The 22,983-nt window shown below is 46.0% G+C and overlaps 1 protein-coding gene across 2 annotated transcripts in view; it reads left to right on the top strand.

The window, feature by feature from the left end:
* Positions 1-22,983, top strand: part of MIGA1 (mitoguardin 1) — a 1,504,768-nt gene that overhangs the window by 281,392 nt on the left and 1,200,393 nt on the right. For both annotated transcript variants that reach the window (XM_069641662.1, XM_069641663.1), the window contains exon 4: positions 1,303-1,436. In XM_069641662.1, coding sequence (XP_069497763.1) covers positions 1,303-1,436 — 134 coding nt within the window. The remainder of the gene's footprint in view (positions 1-1,302; positions 1,437-22,983) is intronic.

Raw genomic sequence — 22,983 nt, 5'->3', positions numbered from 1 at the left:
GACTGCGCGGAGCCATTGTTCATGTGGGGGGGGGGGGTATAGGCCGGAGCCAGAGTAGGAGGATGCACCAGGTGGCAAGAAGCAGGCACAGACTTTCCAGTCTCCTAGAACTGCGGTTTAGTGTGGGGAGTACGTAAAAGAGGCATGTCAAGGGGGATGGGGTGATGGTGCACTCCAGTATTTCAGAGAGGGATGCCCACACTCCAGTCCAGAATTGGATAAGTCACTGACACGACCACAGCATGTGTATATAGTCAGCATCCTCAGAATTACATCTTGGGCATGTGGCTGGGCAGTTTCGCGGCATCCAGTGAATCCTGACAGGTGTGTAGTGGAACCTATGTAGTATCTTGAATTGCATAAGTTAAAAACGTGAGTTAAATGAGATGTGTGTGCGGGTACACATGTGCCCAGCGCTGATAGGATATCTCGGTTCCCAGATCCCTGGCCCACAATCCCTGAGCCTAGTGAGCTGTGAGGATGTCGCACTCTGAAAGGAAGCATATAAACTGGAGACCTTGCCCCCTGAGAGCCGCAATGTTTAATATTTCTGATAGTAGTGGGTTGTCTTGGGGAAGTGAAGGGAAGTCAGGGAGTCTGATCTTCAGTATGCGCTGCAGGCCCGCATAATGTAGCCATCGAGAGGGCCTACTCTGTAGGGATCCCGGCAGATTGGTCCATTCAATGAAAGTCCCCTGTTCAAATAGATCGCAAATAGTGCTCAGCCCAGCCTCTGCCCAGGGGTTTACGGTTGCCGCGTCAACCTGAGGGGAGTCAGGTAAAAAATTCTAGAGGGGGAACTCGCTGTGGAAACGTTGTATGTCACCAGTCTGTTTCCACTAGGGTTGTAGTGCCTATAGGACTATAGGGTCGGCAGGTTCGAATCTGGTATTACAAGGGGGAGGACTAAGGTACGGATATCAATGTCATCCCCGGCTAGGCGCTCCAGTTTGACATGGAGAGGAGAGTCGATAGGCATAAACCAAAATGATGCAAAATGGGCTTGAGCAGCTATCCAGTACCCCTCGAAATTCTGAGCTCCGAATCCCCCCCCTTGCTATTGGAGCAGTTAGTGTTGCTAGTTTTAGCCGGACCGCGCCAGAGTGACACTTAAAAAAAAGAAAGAAAAAAAAAGAAAATTCATCCCACCATTTGTACTATTCATTGGTTTCTTTGCTCTTGTAAAAAATGTCATGAATACATTTTCTTGCATGCATACCTAGTCCTTGCATTTACCCACTGCAAGCAATTCCTGAACTAACCTAATCCCACTCCTTCAGAAGAGTGTGTTGTGTATTGTAGGTTCCAGCTGTTCCAGCAGCAGACAGAATCTGACTCTTTCTTTGAGTTCGGCCAAAGAGCGAGAATCCCAATCTCGATATGCCAATGGAGGACTGCTCAGCAAACACTCTGGTTCAATGCAGAGTTTGGCTTCAGTAAGTACCATGTTGCTATGTAGCTTGCATAGTAGTCGGCAGTGGTTTGATGATGGATGGTCATGTACTAGTTTATGAAAAGAAAATTGGTAAGATGAAGTATGCAGCCTCTTTCTTTGAATCAACTGCATATGTTACAGGGCATTCATTTTCGAGACTGCAGCTTCTTAAGTATTAAGCTCTTGTGAATTGATCTGTTTCATTCAAATTCAAAATTGAAGGTTCTTTTGCACTGGAAAACATAAATGCCAACTTTTGATTTTTACTACTAAGGGTGAAGGCATTATGAAGGATGACACGGACAACAGATTCCAGATTCAAAACAAATAATTGTATTAACTTCAAATGTCGGGATGGAAAAAGGCCTAACTTTCCCTATACTAAGGTGGGATTTCCCGACCTAAATAAAACTAAGGAAAGTCTGAGTCAAAGAGTTCAACTTGGGAATCTACCTGTGTCCAAAACCTATGCTTGCCCTCTGTAAGGAACTCATGGTGGCAACAGTAAGGACGGACACAAGTGATCACAGTTAAAGGGTGTTTAATAAACTGTATGCAGGTTGGAAAAACGCCTAATCTAAACCTAAATCTAAGATGGGAGCAAGCATCGACTATCAAATGAAAAATGAGGCAGTCCTAGTGGTGGCGTGTCAAATGAAAAGGGCCTATTCTAAGAAACCTATTGCCAAACCTTACAACTAATACAAAAAGGGTGTAGGATAGTATTCAGTAGAAAGAAAGAAGTGTTCACAAATAATATGTCAGGAGGCGACAGCCTGGGTCTTCCTTCCCCACGTTTTAAGCACGGGGTAAGGTGAGCTCTTGGAGCACAGCACACACTCGAGCTCTCCCAGCATGAGACAACAGTTCAGTTTCATCTATCAGGTTCTTTGCTGGCCAAGTCTCCCTTACCAAAAGTCTATTGCATTCGAGGGCCTGATATTTATGACAAACAAATAGAGTTCCTTTTCACGTATTGTCATGATCTCTGCTTCCAAAAGGTCAGGGTTTTCCCAACTCCCTTGGAAGCAGATCCATAACCCAGGTTCCGAGTGCCAACCAGTCCCAATTGGGACCTTTTGGACCCAGTCCTGGCGCCAGTGGCACCAGGCTCATAAATATGCCCAGTCCCAGCGCTGGAAGCGCCGGGCTCATAATGCTTGGGTGGACTTACCTGCAGCAGACCATGCTGCTTACTTGCCTGCCAGTTGAGCCTCTGATCCTCTTCTGTTTGGAACTACTTTTCCTGTTGGGTGGGGCAGGAGCCACTCCCTAGATTCAGAACACTGGAACTCTTCTGGAAAGCAGGAACTCTTTTCTTACCTAGGCGTGGCTGTGGAAGGAGACACCTAAGCACTACAGGAGGCTATTTAAACCACACCCGATGGATGAATCTTGCTTTGCGTTATTCTGCATCCTCTGCAGCAGAACGCTCATCGTGTCTTCTACATCTGATCCTGGGCCTAAGAAAAAAGGCTTACCATCCTGAATCCAGTCTTCAGCAACACCTATAAAGACAAGAAAGAACAGGTTAGCATTACGGGCTTCAGTGACAGCTCTTCACTTACCTGGTCCATCAGCTGTCACCAACGCCTCGCGCTGCATTCCGGCATCTGAAAGACAAAGGCTTACCTACTCTTCGTGCGCTCCGGAGGTCTTCACACTGCATTCCGGCATCTGAAAGACAAAAGCTTACCAACTCTTCGCACGCTCCGGAGGCCTTCGGCGCTGCATCCCGCATCTGAAAGACAAAACAAGGTGCGTTTAAAGACATTGGGGAACTTTAATACTCACGTGCCATTACTCCTTTCCCCATCTAACCCAGTGGGTATTCCGGCACCCTGCAGCCGCTCCGAACTTGTACCTGCAAAATAAAAAGACAGTTAGAGCGCATCGTGAAGCAGGCAACAAGCGCTTGCTTACGTGCTTCCAGGCGCTTCTATTCATCACACGGGCTCCATCTTCAACTCACTTCAGCCCGTCATCCGCCATCGCCGGAACCCTGCAAAACAAGAAACATCATTACTAAAGACTTTAAAGACATTAGAATTACTCGAAACTTACCGTTCGTGCAGTAAACGACAGACAGCAGTCCTCTGAAGTCAAGAGGCCTGCTCCCCTTATCCAGTGAAGAAACTGGTTACAGCACCCGCCCCGAGGCAGATGGAGAGCACGGCGTTCACTTACCTAAGGTGAGAGCGTTAACCTTTGGGGTTCTACAGGAGAAGAGAAAGGGAAGAAGAGAGAGACATTCAATAACCCAGTTCCTTAATCCCATATTTTCTATCTGCAGACATCTTACCCTTCAAGTCAGACATACAGTGCACAGAGGTCCAGCCCAAAGAGCCAGCCGTGTGTTACACATCACCTTTGAAGATACGGTATACGCCCAGTCAAGACCGGCGCCTCTACGGGAATCAGGTGAGCGTTACACGTATACTCTGGGTGATGGATTCACCCCTGGGTCCCCCTCTTCCGGACTCTGACCCTTCACAAATCGTATCTCAAAATTACAGTTCTTTCTTTCAACGGTCTTTGGGTGATGGCCTCGCCCCTGGATCTCCCTCGATCAGGGCTCGGACCCTTTAAAACAGTTCCTATCAATATTGGGCCTTAAGTGATTTTGCCACCTTGTTCTGAGGGCCTGATAGGTTCAGAAGTATCAAAACAAAAAGTTATATCAACAAGATTTCTTCTCTGTATTCGGGTGATAGTTCTCCACCTTCTGGGCACAGAGCTTTCTCCAATCTCGGCCTCCCTCCACCAGGTTCACAATGGCTTCTTAGGGTGATTGTCTTTCACTCTTGGGTCACCCTCTTCTGGTTGCAGACCCCTCTCAAATCTTCAGCCTCCCTCCACCCGGTTCACTACAACTTCTCGATTTGTGGGTGATGGCTTCACCCCTGGATCTCCCTGGTTCGGGCTCGGCTCCCTCTCGACTGTTAGCCTCCCTCCACCGGGTTCACTATGGCTTTCAACACAATCTTCCTCTATTGTTTTCGAACAATGTCTTTTCAACAGTTCACTGTGAAGCTCCCCTTCTCGGGTTCACCACAACTGTTTCTTGGGACTTTAGACTTTGCCCTCTTTTCGTCAGCATCCCTCGTCCGGGTTCACTCTTGCCAACTTCACATTCACACTCACTTCTGTTATAAATGTTTGAGGGATTCACTCCCCTTACTTTCTCTACAGTTCTTAGATCAAAGGCTTTCAGCTGTACAAGGATTTTGCTTGACCTCCTGTATGACCACTTTGACATCATATGGTGGTTCTCCTACGGCCTTCTGGTTTCTGCAGTTTCACTCAGATGGGGATTGACCTAGCATTTTTTGGAGAAACACCCACGTGGTGCTGGGCCCTTTCTGCTGCTGGTCTCCCCTTATCAGCGTTGGCATGCTCTGTGTACTGTTGACATCTGTTGCAAGACACTTGGGCTATTGTCCTTGGTCTTACGATTCCCTCTGCAGAGGTTTCGTGGAACTTATTCGAAAAGGGTAAGGTTGTCTCTCCTCGTCAGCCTCTTGGTATTCGCCGCCTTTCTCCTCCTCTTGAACCACTGGGCCTGGATAGCTGTCTCATCGTGCAGTCTGCCTTGCTCGTACTGTGCTCTCTTGCTCCACCTTTTATCCCTGTGGGGAAGGGAAAGACCAGTCAGATGTGTTCTGTTCTGGTTAATTGCCTGACCTTGCCTGACCCTTTTATTGGGACGTTTCAGGTAAACGGCTTTAGTTTTAGTTTGTTGTCTTTCATGTTGTGTTAAAGTGTTCATGTCAGAAAAGGGGGTGGCAGTGTTTTTGAATGTCCTACGTGAGAGGATGGAGAAAAGGTGTTCAAGGAAGGGGGATACCGCGTCTCACCCGTCAGTGTCTCACTCCTACACGCCTACTCCGCGAGGGCCCCCACATCCAGGTGATCTCCCTCATTAGTCCACCCCCAGGAACTGTATCCAATAAAGATGGCCGTGTCCTGGCCACCTGGATGACAGATCCCTGGGCTTTAGCCAGAGAGACACCTTCAGGTTTCTGACACTGTATCTATACAATTTGTAGGGATGTCGGCAATCAAAAGAAAACCGTGTTTAGTATAAACTTCTGACCTTCTTCCAGGTCACAGCGCCCTTACAGCCTCCCCTTCCCCATGTATAAAACAGTTCCACAAAGTCACACAGTTCAAACAACCTTGAAATGAAATGTTCCTGGTTAAGAACTCTGCTTTTCCTTCCCCAAGTTTCAAGTGATAAACTAAGCATCTCGCCCTACAGGTTGTGACTAATCCTGAGATGTTGTCACTTCTCCCAGAGAGGGAGCCAATGTCAGGAGTTTGTACAAATCTGGCATTCAGGAACCATGAAGAAAGCACACCGAAGCCAGTGAAAGAAAAAGGGTTATGATTGAAACGATCATATTCCCTTTTGCAATCCTCACTTCGATGCAGAAAGGATTTTCTTAGGAGTGAAGGGAGATGGGTGAGCAGCTCTACAATGCAGAAGAACTATAGAGAAGGGAAAACAAAGTAGTACATGTTAGATGAAGAATGTGAAGTTTCCCTTACTCTGATCTCCCTTTTGGTATTTTTATTACCTTATAGAATGGTCAGTTCGCTGGGGAAGGAGAATACCGGATTGAGAATAAAGGAAGGAAACGGAAAGCACTCCTAAGGAAACCCGCGTTAACAGTCCACAATGTGGTTTGAAAGCACGAAGTATCGTGCAATGGTAACGGATTCGATTATGTGCAGGAGGCGTGAATCACAAAGTTGCAAGACAATATTTATCAGCATGAAGAACTAAGGTAAGGATAAACTAATTACCCAACACTGCTGAGACGCGGAAGGATGGGTACGCTGAAGGAGTCCTGAACCCTTGCGGATGCTAAATTCAGTCCTGGAGGATCGGGTTCTGGAACAAGCAATGGAACCCGGTTGCTAGCGTGAATACAAGACACACAATTTTGAATTTGTCAGAATGAAATAGGCGTTTCCTGTTTTAGTTCCGGTTATTTCACAAGTGGATCGGAAATATCTAGGCCGCCATTGTTAAGTGGTGTGCCTTTCTATGGGAAACTATCAGGGATTATATCTCTAAGTCCATAAGGGCTGCCATATTTGCCCTGGTAACAGATGGCTGGTAACGGGACGTTGTCTAGCGGAAGGTTTTCTAAACCTTACAGCCACTTCCATGAGGCCAGGGAGGTGAGGCTGCTACCCGACAGTCTTCCTGGGAGTGGTGTTTAGCGACAGGATTGTATGTGGCGAGACTTCCCCCTCTGGGGATCGGGGAGAATATCTCGGGAGAGCGCAGTATTCCAGACCTCCACACAACTCCTTCACACCCCCTTGTCTCGTACCACACACCTCCATGTTACTCTTCCATGTATGTCTGTGAAGTTGATGAGATGGCAGTCACTGAGACGAGGAAAAGTAGGGATGAATGGACTGTGGCTTCAGTAAGAATTACTGAGATGAGGAGGAGGTGCTGTGAGGGGTCAGAGAAGCGATATGGCCACTTAGGTATGCTTTTGTCACAAGTCACCATTTTATTAATTAATAAGGGGTGAGACAAATACTTATCTTTCCCTCGCCTAAGAAAGGTTTTCCTACCTGACGAACTAAGGCTAAAGGATATCGGCCTAATTTCCAAAAATATCTGTCCTTCACACTAATGCATACAATACAGGAATTGTTTGGCAATTTAGCTCCACAAAATAACATATACGTTCAAACACAAACGTTATAACCAACACTCCTTGTGACCAGGATGGGATCCCCTTGCCCTGGATCAATTCAGGATCTTTCCAACTAAAGATGAGTTTCAGAAAAGTTCTTTTCACAGCCAAGGTCCACTCCATGTAGAAATTAAGTTCCTTTCATTCAATATATCCTTCACTTGGCAAAGTGTGAATGTCTCAGTTCAAAAATGTTTTTCACACTTGCAAACAATGGTAAAGGTTTCCACAACCTTCTGCTTGGTAAATCAAAAAGCCTCCCTCTTCACACCTCCAGTCAGAGGTCAAGGCAAATGTACTCTGAAGATCAATAATTTATTATTGCATCATATTTCCTCTATAGAAACTGTTAGTCAGGATGGTTATACAACAGTTCATCACAGTAATGGAATTGCCACTTCTTTTCCACCACAACCTTATACCACATTCACAGTACTTCAAGTATCTTCTTCCTGGTCCACTCGCCTGACAGGACTAACCACTATTCGTGCCTTTTCGGGCTTACTCTCCTGCCGAGATAAAAACTTCTACTACTATACCTTGTACTGTGTGGTAAAGCCTGTTAACACAATTGACAGTCTCTTTCTCCAACAGGCTACTCAAAAGGACACTTGTTTTCACATTGGTCTATTTGCGATAAGCAATGCTTGTTAAACTTCTCTCTTCCTTTGTTACAAGGAGGGTTTTTCTCTGGCTGTATCAGTCTTTCCTCTCAAGGTATCTTGATATGGGACTGTTAAATTCAACTTTCCTTGATGTCACTCTTAGATTTCTTTGGCAATATAAGTTGCAATGTCCCCTTTCAAGATATCCCTCTTCGGGAAAGTTGTATCTCCTTTGTTTTATTATTGCCACTCTTTGACTTTGGCAATGCATGTTATAATGTTCCCTTGTTCGATATTCCCCAGTTGGCTTTGGCAATGTGGGGTCACAATATTCTCCTATTCGACATCTCATAATATGAGAGTTGCGCTTAGTTTGCCTAAATTCAAGTGTTCGTTATTCAAAATTACTCTGCAGTCTCCTTCGGAGCACCCTGTGGTCACCTGCATCAGGCCAAAACACCGGTCTTTCCTGGTGTCTCCTTCTGACATGCTGGTTCCTCCTCTTTGCGCGCCGGGACTTCTGCAGTGTATTTGACATCGCCAGCCAGACTCCCTCTGCTCGCGCTGACTTTCAACAGACCCTGCACCACCCTGAACGCTCACTGGTAATAACGTCACAACGGAGCGGGCTGTAGGACGCAGGGAACTTCTCTCTCCCTCAGGGTCTCCGGCCTCGATACCATTTCTGCTGTACGTCCTCTGCATACACCAGGGATCCCAACCTCCACCAGGCTCTCTGCTTGACGTCCCTATGTCAACCGAGCAGTTACTCAATTTTCTGCTTTCTTCCTTCTTCCTGCTGCTTCTGATGTGTCTGCTGTCTCTCTGTGGCCCTCACTTGAAAGGCCCCTACATTTTTAAAGGTCCCGCTCAGGTGTGGGCCATTATAACAAATAGACTGCACATTACACTTCGTTAACTCTGGGCCCCTCTTCTTCGTCTCAGTAGTAGGAGCATTATGGGACTTGAAGTCTATAATGTTCCTACTTGTTTTAACATCATTTAATCCACTTCGTTTAGGTAATTTAAATGACATATGTTTAGCGGAAGATATTAAAGGAAATACAGGTTTTCTCTTGGGTCTATAACCTGAATACCATGAAGAATCATTGCTACTAAAAGTAGTAGCATTAACTCCCTGACTCCTATTCACCTAATTTCCATGTTCACAAATGGAGTTTGTATACTTGGCACCTTGTTCCCCAAGGAGAGGCCTTACTGTGGCAACGTGCCAGTAAATAAACTGGCACTAGGGAAACCCCATCCTCAAAAGAGGAGGAATACTGTGTCTCTCCTAACGGAATCACCACATTCCCTTGACTGCCTTCTCCTCTCATGTGACCTTTGTGCCCAACACCACCCCAGAATTACGTTCAGGAAGGGTAGAGTCTGCCTTTCCCTGGCTACATGGAAGGAGACTTTAGGCTGGGATTCTGTGATGACTCTGCAGGATTCAGCACAGTGAAGAGGCATAACGAAGCCCCATTGGAAACTGAATACGCGGCCTAGAGTACATCGCCCATTTCGAATGAAGATTAGCATGCTTTTTCAGGCCTTCTCAGGAGGAACCGCAAGCTGGGAGGGCATCGAGTGCGCAGAGAAGTGGTTGCTGTCTGGGACATGAGGTGAGGAACCAAGGCGTCACAACAAGGTCTGCTGCATGCAGGCCGACTTTAGAGCTGGAGAAACGAGAGTCCAGCAGAAAGCTGCCAGACGGTACGGTTGTGCAGAGACACGTAGTCTGCCCAGAACGAAACGCTGCTTAGCAGCCGCAAGTACCACCGAAGCCATGAAATAGCGAGAGAATCAATCTAAGACATCAGAAATGCCTGCGACAACCGAATGAGGCACATAAGAAGGTACATGGGCTGTCAGGGTCGACGACTGAGGCAAGAGAAAACTTAAACCAAAGGTGTGGGAAAGTTAGGTTTTCTCTTTATTTTCATTACTAATTACTAATTAAAGTTTGACAACAACTTTTAAGTGGTAATTATTCCCTGGACAGTGCTAATGTTGAGGTACTCTACAAACTAATTCAAATTTGGCTGGACAACTATTGGTTGTGCTTAACTGCCAAGAAGAAGGAACTAATGGTCTTTGGGACCAACCAAGCTAGGGCCAAATTAAGCCATCAATACGAGCTTTTTCACATTAACGATTCCCAAATAAAAGTTGCAAATAAAGTTTAAGACGCTGGGGATACATATGGAAGAGTCAGAGTGCAGGGGCACAGATTATGCAATTTAACAAGAATTGCTTCTACTACTTTTTCATAGAATAAGCCCTTACTTGAGTGAGGAAAATTGCGCTACAATTGCAAGAGCGACCATTTTGTCCAGATTGGACTACGGAAATGCACTCCTGTTGGGGGCAAACAAAGGGCGTGTTGCAGTGTCAAAAAATTCAAAACAGTGCTGTGAGAACTATAATAAGCAAAATGAAAAAGGAACACATTAGCGAAGACGGGAGAAACCTACATTGGTTATCCGTAGAGGATAGAATCCAATTCAAGGCCTTGACTCTGGCTGATAGGTGTATCCATGGTAAAGCCCCAGCCTACCTCAAAATGAAGTTGGACGCTTACGTGCCGGGTTGTGCCCTCAGATCCGAAGCCCAGGGCCAACTAGCAATCGTTAGGTTCAGGAAAACCAATGGACTGGGTAAAGCTTTCCACATTAAAGTTGCTTCCTCATAGAACAACCTTCCATTACAAATAAGACTTGAGCCATAATATACTATTTTCCGTAGAGACACCTGTTTAGATAAATTCTCCCTGAGTTGGTCTATGACCTCCTATCTGTAATCTCATGAAATCCATTGTCTCGTGGCCTGTATGTTAAGAGTTTTTTGTGTCTATGTTGGTGCCCCGATGCCTGCGGGCTGCGGCGCAGTATAAACAAATAAATACAAGAATAAATAAATACCCATGCCACCTGTGTCAGTCTCCTCCTTCTGCACTCTTACACAGTCAACTGGAATTTGTAAGAATTTGAGAGGCCTGAGTAAAGGGTCCAGGAGTGGAGACTACCACTCTGCGACCTCAGTTACCTGGTAAATTAATTTGACACTGTTCCATGTGTGAGGGCATCTTGGAGTAAGTCGCGGACAACAGATTCAGGTTCAAAACCTACTTTTATTAACTTTTCCGGCCCTATACTTTGGGATTTCCCTTTCAAAACTAAAGAAAGTCAGTCAGTAAGTTCTATTTAGGAATATGTCTGTGTCCAAAACCTATCTGTGCCCTTACAATGAATCTTATACAACGTGTAGGGAAATCAATAACTAGAAAAATAATGTGCGATATATATTTCTGAATTTGGTTCATCTTTTAGTGTTCTTTCAACTCCCTTGCCCAAGTATGACGCAGTTCTTATGAAAAAGACTGAAGATTGTCTTGAGTTTTAAAATGATGTAAAGTTGAGCAATATTCTGAGTTCCCTTATGCAAATTTCAAAACACAGTTCAAACACAAAATCCTGAGGTTCCATCCTCAAGACAAACTACTCCAATCTCGGGGATCCTTTCCCCAAGACACAATTTTAGTGAGATATTCAGATGAGACTGTTTCCCTAATTTCTTTAAGGTTCTGTGCCACTCTGAGGTCCTCTGTATATTGCTTGTCTTTGAATCACAAAGGTTTTTGATTGAAACCGATAAATCACTTGTTCACCTTTTTTAAAGTTAATTTCCCAAAATTCCCTTCACTTTGAGAAAATATAAACATTGTGTTCACTGGTCTTGGCACTCGCTTTGTAGTCTAACCTTTGTTGGCCTGCTTTTGTAGAAATAAGATGGTGAAAGTTAATTGTAATGTAAATTTTCTTTCACTTTAAATGTCAGCCGATGTATATAATTGTATGGAAAAAGCTTCCTTTCTCTTGATTTCCTCACTACACAAGTTAGGTGGGGCTTTTTATACACCTGCATCCCTGTAACAGGTTGCAGGTGTGAGTTCTTAATCAGCCCTACCTGACCATCATTAAAGGGACATGTCTGACCTTTACTGCTCTCAGCAGGCCTCTCCTTCATCCGAGTGCCTGGTATACAGTGATAATAACAAACTACTTTTTAAACAACCCTAAAATAACATAAAATAACAAATGTTTTATTTAAAATATATATGGGGTGGGCTAAGGGAATAAGACGGGTCGGGTGGGGGTTGGAGTGGGTTTATGGACCTAGGGAAACAGTGGGCTTGTGTTATTTTTTTATTTTAGGGTCGTGAAACAGGTTTTTGTTATTCCTGTTTTCGTTGTAATCACCTGGAATCAATACCTACGTGGTGGAAGCAACTCGTCTTCGCTGCTCGTGGTTGCTTCTTCCTCGTCTCAGTACTTTTGGTGGTCATGTGTGAATTATTCAGGAGAGTTGTTTTGTAATACCCCATAAAGATGGGAGATGGGTTGGTTTGGTCATTATTAGGGAAAGGGGGGGGATACCATGTGTCTTCCATGGGCATCTCCCTCTCGGTTTCCCCAGATCCTCTATTCCTCTTATTTCAGTCCTTTCTGTCCTTTTTCTTATACCTTCTGATTGAAAGTATCTCCTATCCTTTTTCTCGTCAAGGGGATATGAATAGCAATATCCCATAATTGCCCCGGAACAAAGAATTTTCCCTGGAAGGGAGGAGGGGAATACTTCATCTCGCTCCAGAGCACCCCGGTTTCAATCCCCAAGGATGCTCCACCCAGGTGATCCTCCCTCACTTGTCCACCCTCAGGTTCTGGATTCAATAGAGGTGGCCTTTCCCTGGCCACCTGTGTGGAAGATCCCAAGAGAGTGGATGTCGAAATACCCTCTGGTTTCTCATACATACTGGAACCCACTTAGGGTAAAAAGTCTTCTTGTAAGCCAAAATGGCCACAAGTCCTGCCATTTCTTTTTCCAAACCTTATTTTTTTTCCATAAGCATATTGTACAGGCTATTTCACAGTATACCCTCCATACATTTCTCAGTCTAAGCCTCCATAAGCATTCTACGCAGCCGACTCTGTGGCCATAATGTCCGCCCCCTCTAGGCTTAATAATGATGACTTATGATTGACTTAATTTTGAATGCCAACTCAGTCCTCTTGATATCTTATTCTGTTCATATTTCCTCATTGTCCATCCCTCCCAATATTTATTAATCTCCCTGATGGAAAGTCTTTCTAATCTGACACTTGTTCCTGATTGATCTGTCCAAGTGCAGAAACCATTGCTAGTGCTACTGCGTGGAACAAACAGACTCAAAATCCTCATCCCAATTTTTTGGCTTTGAGTTTTTACACTCAAACATCCCCAATGCATATGTGTGCCTGTACTACCTCCTTGTGTTAATTATTTTCATTAAATAACATATCCTTGTAATGATTCGAGTCGGCGCCTCAGCTCCTGCACCACATTTTTTACTTATTTATGTTTCTATGAAACAAACATAAAATGAATAAAACATAAACACCCCTACCCAAACAAACATTCTATCTTGCACCCGCATTTGCGCCCCCTCCTTCTCACCCGACCTTAATCGTAAATAATCATGAGCAGTGTTAATTCACATTTGCATCGATAGGCCTAATCATTCCTTCCCCTTTTCCATGCTGCATCTTTAACACGGTCTACAAGGGATCCCCCCGATCCTAATCCAACACTGTGCACCTGTTTATCTCTCAAGTCAGTCATACCCCTTTAGCTTGGTATAAAAGGTGTCCAAATGGCTTGATAATTCTCTAAGGAGGCTGTCACTTTATGCAACACCCATAATTTCCATATTTTACACCACCAGAGAGTGGCCCTAGAACCCTGTGGGTTTTTCTGCTGCTGCATGATTGAGAACCTCGCCACAATTGAGTGAGGCGCTCTGGCATACTGGGGATAAGGGGTAATGGTCCTCTTGTCCTTCAACACTACCACCCGCGGGTCCAGTGGGTGGGTGAGCCCTGTAATGTCTTTAATTCTGGACAAGATCTCCTTCCAAAATGTCTGTAGACGTTGACCGGTAACGGGGAACTGGTCACACCACATGAACGCCAACACAGTTGGGGAATATTCACCTCTCGTCTTGTGCATCCTTTGTGAACACGGATACTAAAGCTGGCAAGTCTTGTGGGAGTTTTCTTTGATCATTGTGCACCTGGATGTATGGGATGTTTTAGACCATATTCGGGACCAACTCTACACATCTATTTTGGTATCGTCCTCCCTTATCTGCATATATGGAAGTTTTTCATTCACGCCCACCGTGTCTGCAAGTGGGTTCCAACTTGAGATTCTACCTTTGTCTGCACAATCCCATAGAGTTAACTCTGGTGTTATTGCTGGTCTGGTTCCCGAAGACTGCAGGGGTCTGTTTCCTTTTGCCTTATCTGCGTATAGGGAGAATGTTCCCATGCCCCTATGTTAAATTTAAGTGTAGTCTCCTCAAATGTAATGGGAACTCCTTTTCCATAAAGATCTACTAAAGTGTGCATGCTTCCCCTCATCCAAGCCCCAACGCTATTCCCTGGGGATAATTCAGCGTTGTTGGTAACTGATGTGAAAAGGCCCACCCCCATTTATTCCTCCCCTCTTCACAATGGATCAAGGATGACCTGGTTGAGCTCAACAGCAGTCTTCCAGCCACATAGGCCGTTTTACTAGTTTGCCTTCTGTGGCGAGTCAGAAGGAGGACATGGACTATCAGATGACTGTATGACTGGACTGTCTTATGACATGATGTAGGTTATTTTATTAAAGTAAAGATACATGGCCTCACTATCCCTATGACTATAGTCCGCTGACAAAACTAACTTAATTGACCCTACACAAAGTAAACCAATTTAGATCAGCAGAATTACTACCTTCTCCTGATCGTACTGCTAGTAGCAGTCTTTTTTTAAAGTTTTTTTTTTCTCAACAACTTTAAGTACTATTAAGAAAAGGGGCCATCAGGCAAGTCGGCAACAGAGCAGAGGGCTTTGTGAGAAATCTCTTCCTGGTGCAGAGAAAATAAGGCCCATCATAAATTTCAGGGCTCTACATTTCTTTCCTTGTCTATCAACATTTCGAGAAGGAGGGGATCCATCTGTTATGAGACATTTAGCAGGCGGTGGATTCGCTAGCAAGTATAGATCACAGGGACGCATACCTTGCAATCCCAATGTACAAGCCGCACCAGCGTTTCCTTCAGTTCCTATGGGATGGATGGAGATGGCAGTTCACCTGCCCCCCGTTCGGACTGTACTTGGCGCTTTACCAAAGTGCTAAAGCATATCAATGCAGAGTGAGGCAGATAGTATATTTGGACGATATTGGCATCATGTCACAGGACGGCAAACTGCTGTGAGAGCAATTGGCAGAGATAACACGACTGCTGGAGCGGCTCGGGTTTCTCGTGAACTGGGCGAAGTCACACATATCCCCACACATAAAATATTTCTGGGGTTCATCATAGACATCCGTTGCAGAAGATCAACAACATCAGGAAGGAGATCAATGGGATTCTCTCCAAAGGCTAGTTGTCATTGAGGGAGTTAGCCAGGATAATTGGGAGGCGATCCATCCAGACAGACCATCCAAGCGATCATTACCAGCCCACTACATTACCGGGTGCTGCACCGTTTGAAGATACAGCATCTATGACCAGGCCGCTCGTACGAGCACAAGGTCCCGCTGAACCCGAAAGCAAGGACAGAAATGCATTGGTGGATTCAGCATATGGAGGATGGAACGGGAAGGCAATTTTTGGTTCTCAGCTGGATATGCTGATGAAATCACACACCATCCGCTGTAGCTGGGGAGCCTGCTGCAGAGCGGTCTCGACCAGGGGGGTACTCGTCTCATTCGGAAGCCAGGCTGCACATGAATTGTCTGGAACTGTTGGTGGGCTCCTTCGCAATCCAGAGCCTGACGCAGGACAAGGTACAATGCAGTATTTTGTTGAAGATGGACATCTCAGCAGTGAGCTATATTGATCGGCTGGACGGAACAAGGTCCATGGTGTTGGCATTGATAGCCAAGGAATTCTGGCACCTGTGTCTAGCCAGAAAGATCAGCGTGACAGCAGAGTACCTGCCCGGGCTGGCGAGCCAAGTGGCGGACTGGAATTCCAGGTATCTCAGGGATTCCAGCAACTGGCAACTGGACAAGGAGACCTTTTGCAGCCTGATCAGTTTGAGAGGACCCTGCGAGACACACCTGTTTGCATCCAGACTAAACCGGCAACTGATGCATTTTTTCAGTTGGAAGTCAGAACCGGAATGAGCCGCCACAGACGCATTCCTTCAGGAATGGGGGTCGAAGCCAGTTTACGCCTTACCGCCATTCATGATGATAGCGAGGACCCTAGCACAGGCGAGGAGGCAGAGTTTGAGACTGGTTTTTGTCACGCCGGCTTGGAGGAGTCAAGTCTGGTTCCCTGAGCTTCTGGATCTGTCAGGCGATGATCCGGTGTTACCCAGTTGGATTGGGATTCTTTGGCATCCGAAAGGCTCCCCAACCCCTTGGTACTCGCAGGGACCCTTCAATTGGTGGCCTGGGCGAGTTCAGTGGTACCTGGTGAAAGCCTGGCCTATCAGTAGAGGCTGACTGTCTGATCAGGGAATCCTGGGCTCCCAGAACAGCCAAGTGCTATAGAGCGGCCTGGGCGAAATGGCACGATTGGTGCCTGTGTAGGGATGTCCATTCTCCTTCTGCGGATGTAATTCATGTAGTCAATTTGTTTGGCAGCCTTAGCCATGCAGGGAAAGGCGTTCAGGACCGTCAATACCTTCAGGTCAGCCATCTCAGCGGGGCATGAGCATGTAGCAGTCACTCCTGTAGGCGACCCTGCCCTGGCCGCGAGGCTGCTCAAAGGAGTAAAGGCCTTTCAGCTTCCCAAATATACACGTTTGTGGGACGTGGATATCGTGCTGAAGTTTTTGTTGAGAGGGACAGATAATAGAGCGCTGACCAGGAAGGAGCTCTCTGCCAAGCTTGCTATGCTTCTGTGCAGGAGAGTGTCGGACATAGGGGCACTAGAAGTGAATAGCAAGTCCTTCTCACTAGCCTAAGTTGTGCCCAGTTAGAAGTCTCAAGGAGTATGCAACAAGGACTAATCTTCTCAGACCCGCTGGGGAGATCGGCCAATTGATTGCATTGCAAAAGCCGTTCAAGGCAGTGTCAGTGGCCACTTTGGCCCGTTGGGTCAAGTGGATCATGCTCCAGGCATGGATTGACAGAGAGAGATTTTGGACTCATTCAGCACAAGGTGCATTGGCTTCAAAGGCCTTCGTGAGCAGAGCCTGACTCCAAGACATAATGAAAGCCGCAGACTGGTCGAATGATTTGACTTTCAAGACTTTTATTTTTTTCAAGCCTGTGGAACGGGTGGCCTTGGTTGTGGTAAGCAAGCTTTGAACTAGCGGAATACAAGCCTTCGTGTCTTGACGTAGAATTCAGATTTTCAAGACTAACATTTAGGAAGTCATAATTCTATTAAAGAGACAGAGGCAAAATATTATCCCTCCCACGCAATCGCTGAGCGGCTAGAGACGGCAGTAGGCACACGCCGAGCGATGCACGCAAAAGGCGCAAGCAACGAGGCCATAGGATGGGGGTGGAGAGGAGCGAAAAAACGCACGTGATTGCCTACCTCAGGACGGATATCAGTGTCAATAACATATGCATTTTTGTTTAGGAACGGACAACAAACCGGCAGACTCATGAGAAGACGATCCGATTCAGAGCGTAACTCAGTTGGGAAAGTTGTGCCACGTTTGGCACCGGCAGTTACATGGTTTGGACTTGACAAACTTCTGTTCCGGAGCTCAAGGCAGCAGCATAAAGTGGAGGAAACAGGCTGTGCATAGACTATGTGAGGGGGCATGCCCGGATTGGAGTGCGGCATCACGTGTGGGCATTCAAGTTTGTGTAAAGACTGTCCTTACAGGAAGTGTTTCATGATAATGTTATGATGCTCAGATCTTTTTGGTTTTGCTATGCTGATCGAGTGGTAATTAAAGCGTACAAAGCATAATTCTTCGTCTGTGTCTTCAATAGAATTATGACTTTCCTGAACGTGTGTCTGGAAAATATGAATTGGCTTTTGTGTTTCTGGTTGCAGTGTTACTTTCATAACTCATCATTTCTGTTAGGGGGCTTCCAAAATATTTCTCTGTTTGGAAGAGTCTTGGGTAAGGAGTAGAATTGTGCTTTCCTCATGTCACCAGCAAAACTATTCAGCTTGCAGCGCTTAGAACCATTTAGAGGCCATTTAACAAACCTCAAAGCAACGCATTAGATGTGTAGTGATATATACAGCATCTCTTTAGAATGAGAATGCTTTTTGAAGTGATGCACTTTCTGAGCTAACGTATATCAATTCATTCCTATAGCTTATATAAGGTAGTAAAGTAAGGCTGTATATAGCCAGAAATATAGTCAAATGCTTACATGTGCTACATATGTAAGATTAATGTGTAGCAAGACCCTCTTTAATAAGATGGAAGTTGTTGCTAGCCATTTCCACAAAATCCAGGCACTGCACCCTGCATATGCTACAAGCACATTGAACCTTGTCCCTAGGGACAGTCACCCTAGACATAGCACAGTTCATGTTTTGGTAAAGCCGAAGAAACTTGCATTCTGTCAACTTTTAGACCTGCTTGGAGCTTTTTGTTGACTCTGTCGTGATCTCTAAGCCTTTGTTTAATAGAACAATTAAGAAGAGTGTCCCGCTGTCTTCAGATGATATAATGGTGGGCAGCAAAATCCAGGTAGCACAGTTCAGGGAAATTCCACCAAAAGCAGTAAACCTTGTTTACTTATCCCTGAAATTCTATACTTTTCCTTTACATTTTAGAGGGTCTTAAAACTCCCACATAGAGATCATTTAGGAAGAAAATTATAAAAGCCTGGGTTATCAAAAAAAGGCTGCTGGTGCTGGCCACAAGGTGGATTGCATATTCATAGTACCAGGCTCTATGCATGCATTTGGGTCCCGCACACAGATTGTGTGCTTTGATTGATCAGAGCATTAGGCTCTAATGCTTCTAATAAGTGATGTTCTGCTTTTCTGCTCTGCTTAGAGGTTTATGCAATTGCATAAAGACAGGCATACCATTGCAAGACATTTTTCATTTCTCTTTTTCATTCATGCCATGCAAATGTGTTCTATGAATTACTTTAGCTGCCTTTAAGTAGTGTGACGATTCTCCAGATGGCGTCACTGCTCCCCAGAGGGGAGCCCCTTTCCATGAGGCTAAGGAGGTGCGGCAGCTAACCAATAGTCCCTTTAGGGGTAGTAACATGTGGGAGGACCTTATGGGGAGGTACTCTGCTCCTGGGCATAAGGACGCAAGTCTGGGAAATGTCCCCTTTAGCTCCCAACCGCACAGGGTAATAAAACCACCCAAACCTTCTCTACCTTGGATACAGTCTGAAACCATTTGTTATTGTAAACCATCACTCAATCTTGCTGTATTGAGTACAGGGATGAAGATGAACCTGAGCATGTTACAATCAAGTAGGAAGAATGCTTGATCAGCTGTTGTCCATCGAACTGATGTTACGCTGGGGCAGTCCCTGCTATTTAAACCAAACTGCAAAGAAAGACTATGTTCTGTTCTGAATCCGGAAGGAGAACCAGATGAGCAAGGACGCTGCAGCAAAGCCAGCCAGGTTGAAACTGGGCTTCGGGTGACTGCAGCGAGGCAGCTTTCCAGTGTAACGGAGATGAGCAGTGGGACGCCCGGGCTGTGTCTTGCGAGTTGGCTGTGTGAGCCGGCGCACTTGTGGAGAAACTGAGGAAGGGTGGCCTGACCTGTTGTGGGTGGACCGTGCAGTCTGGGAACTGCGCAGAGACTGCCTACTGTGGCCTACCGCATAGGCAAATGTATGGGGAGCACAAGAAAACATGGGGGTGGCGTGACCTGTAACGGGTGGACCGTCTGGTCTGAAACTTGGACCAAGACCACCACCAGCAGCACCTGGCTGTGAAGACAAGCGGGCCTACACAGAGGCAGAAGAAGAAACCTGCAGCCCCTGGCAAAACCAGTCAAGCACTCCCAGAGAGAAGGTAACAGGAATAAAAGTAAGTTCGGGAAGGGGCCGGGAAAGTTTGAGACTGATTTGAGAAGCGCACGAAGCAGAAGAAGTAGTAGAAGAAGAGTAAGTAGTGAAATGCGTTGAGGCAATTCCGTGGTGAGTTCCATAAGAGTGCTGCACTGGAGAGTCTAAGAGCACTCCGAGAGCATCTTCATTGTCCCAGTGGGGGCAAGTTAAAGGAAGTAGAGAGAGGAAGAAGCCATTGGAGGGAACTAGATTTACCCTTGGAACATTTCATGAGCTTCAACGCTGCACCTTGAGAGCCTCATACCCACGAGAAGGGAGTCCTTTTCCCTGGGTTTAAAAAACTTTTTTTTAGATTAGGATTTGTTTAGTTTGGAATATGACGGTGAATTTTTGATTTGGACTACACAGACTTCCTGACTGCCTGAGTATTAGTTTGTTTGAGGTAGGGAAACCACCTCTAGTTTAAGATGGCTAGGTTTGTTTATTCTATAAACAAGTCTGTAACAACCACTATGCCACTGTTTGGTCAGACTTCTCATTTCATGCCGTGACGTTAGGTAGGTTTAAGAAGGGATTTAGTTATCCAATGAGGTATGTGTACCTTGTCATACGAAATTCTCTCATGAAGTATTGGTTTATTGACATGCTTTCAAATGTTTTAAAATGCTTTTAACTGCATTGGAGTGAGACCTGCACAATGCAGGTGTTTAGGAGTTGAGGATAGAAATTGTGATATGGTGATGTTACAACCAACAATTGTTGATCTATTTTGAGAATGTTTCTGTCCAATTGTGGATGAAGGGGATCCACGGCAAGTCGGGTGTTTATTTGTTATTGGTGAATTGTATGACTTAATATTATATGTTCTAGCAAGACTACCTAAGGAGAGGATGTAAGTAAAACCTATGTATATACATTTTGACTCATTCTTCCTGCCCTGACGGGACAGCAATGGGTGTAATCAAGTAAATGCAGTGCATATTTGATGCATGTTCTGTTCTCTCAATATCCATCTGTGCATTAGATAAATCGTCCAGAAATGTTTTTAGCTGCTAAGTGAGTACTAAACAGAGTTGATTTACTTGTAGTTCAGAATGTTATAACATAGACAAATGTAGGGAGGGCATCCTACAGACCGGGTATAAATAATTGTTGCATTATCCCTGAGTACAGATGTTGATGCGGGGGCTCTGCCTTCTGTCGATCTCAGTGCCCAGGTGATAAAGACAATCCACTGTTTCGGCATCCTAGCTCCCATTTGCGGCAGATGTTTAATGAGGGCAAAGCCCTTGCCTCTAGTCTTCCCCTAGGGAAGCAAGATCTCCCGATTTACCTGGAGGTACAGGTTGCACCGACACCAAGGGGAATCCATGAGCAATTCAACAGGAAAAAAACCAGGGTCAGAATCCACAGGAAGGAAAACCAGAAGTCCAGAACGCCAAACTCTGAAATAAGATACACTTCTTAAGCAACAGGGAATTTTGATAAAATGTGAGGGTCACTATGCACCACTAGTGCCTGGCCTGCACTGATTTCAACATGACCATCCAAGATCAGTCCTTCCATTCAAGTCCTTACCTTGAACACTAATGATATAAGTAATTTATAACACACCTGTACACACGTGTTTCTAGGTGTGATAAGACAAGGAAGACAGAGGGAGGACAAAAACGATCTTACTAGGCCTTGTGCCATTCAGATTGTGCAAGTGTGATAACGCAAAGTGCAGTGGGGGAAGGGAGAAGAGGAAGTGCCAGGGAGAGGGAAAGGTGAAGTGCAGCCAGGGCAGCGCGGCTAAGGGTAAGTGCAAGGAGGCAGGGGACTGTGTGGTTACAGTTACAGCCCATAAGTGCGCGTTGGCCCCGGAGGCAGTGCAGGGGTGACTGGTTGTGGAGGAGCCTGGTACCCAGTGAGACTAGGGTAGCCAGGCATCCAGTCAGCGCAGCACACAGGTAGGTCAGCAGGGGGAGAGTGAGAGAAAGCAGAGGCGAAAACAAAGGTCTTGAGCTGCTTCCAGAACTTCAGGTTGTCCGGCTCAAGTTTGAGAGGGTCAGGAAGGCCATTCCACAGGGAGGCACTTGCAGAGGAGAGATCTACCCCCCCCCCCCCCACTCTCTGGCTGGAGGACCGTCTGACCCTCGGAGAGTTAGAGGAGGCTGAGTGAATGGCTTGAGAAGGAAGGTGTTTTGGAAGAGTGAGTTGGTTGAAGTGCGGGCCCCGGCCCCAGAAAGCCTTGTGGACGATGCAGAGGGTCTTGAACTTGATCCTTGCAGCCACTGAGAGCCAGTGGAGAGATTTCAGGGCTGGAGAGATACGGTCCCTTGTCTTGAGGCCAAGGAAAAGTCTTGCAGTCCTGTTCAGGATTAGTTGCAGTAGGCGGAAGAGTAGAGGAAGGCAGGTTGAGGAAGAGGCTGTTGCAGTAGTCCAGCCTAGAGAGAACCAGGGCTCTGGAGACAGTGAGCCTCTGTGGGAAAGTGAGAAAAGGAAGAATACCTCTGGGGAGGTGCAGCCGGTAGTGGGCCTTCTTGGCAAGGTCTGTGATGTGAGGAGAGATGGACAGAGTGAAGTTGAAGATGACATCAAGGTTTTTTGCCTCACAGGAAGGAGAAGGAAGAGGGCCCAAGTAGGGCCGCCATAGAGCGGGAAAGCAGGAGCAGAGGTCCCAATGAGAAGGATCTCAGTCTTACTGGCATTAAGGCAGAGATACTTGGAGGCGCACCAATCCTGAATCGGGATAGACCGTCAGGAATGAGGGAGGAGAGGAGGATGAGGGGAGCCTGAAAGAGAGCGGAGTTCTCACCCACGTAACACTGAAAGTTAGAGGAGGAGGTAGAGAAGGTTGGGCCAAAGAGACCAAGTAGACATTGAAGAGCCAGGGTGAGAGGCTAGAGCTGTGGGGAACACCAAATGTGGAGAGAGAGGTGGTGGAGAGAAAGGACCCAAGTTGGAGCTTGGAGGGTCTGTCCAAGAGGAAGGACGACGAGCACTGCAGGTTCTGATCCATGATGCCGAGGTTCTCACTGAGTTGATTGATCAGGATGGCGTGATTGACCGTGTCAAAAGCAGAGGAAAAGTCAAGGAGGATGAGGACAGAAGGAAGGCTTTAATCGAGATTAGTGAGCAGATCTTCACAGGTTTTCAGGAGAGCAGTTTCCATGCCAGACTGATGGTCATGGAGACAACCAACAGTTTTCAGTATGGAGCATAAGCT

This window comes from Ambystoma mexicanum, chromosome 1q (genome assembly GCF_040938575.1).
Source record: "Ambystoma mexicanum isolate Mex_15411 chromosome 1q, UKY_AmexF1_1, whole genome shotgun sequence".
Taxonomy (NCBI): domain Eukaryota; kingdom Metazoa; phylum Chordata; class Amphibia; order Caudata; family Ambystomatidae; genus Ambystoma; species Ambystoma mexicanum.
Note: the sequence above shows the minus strand (reverse complement) of the source record. Positions and strands in the feature narration are given on the sequence as shown.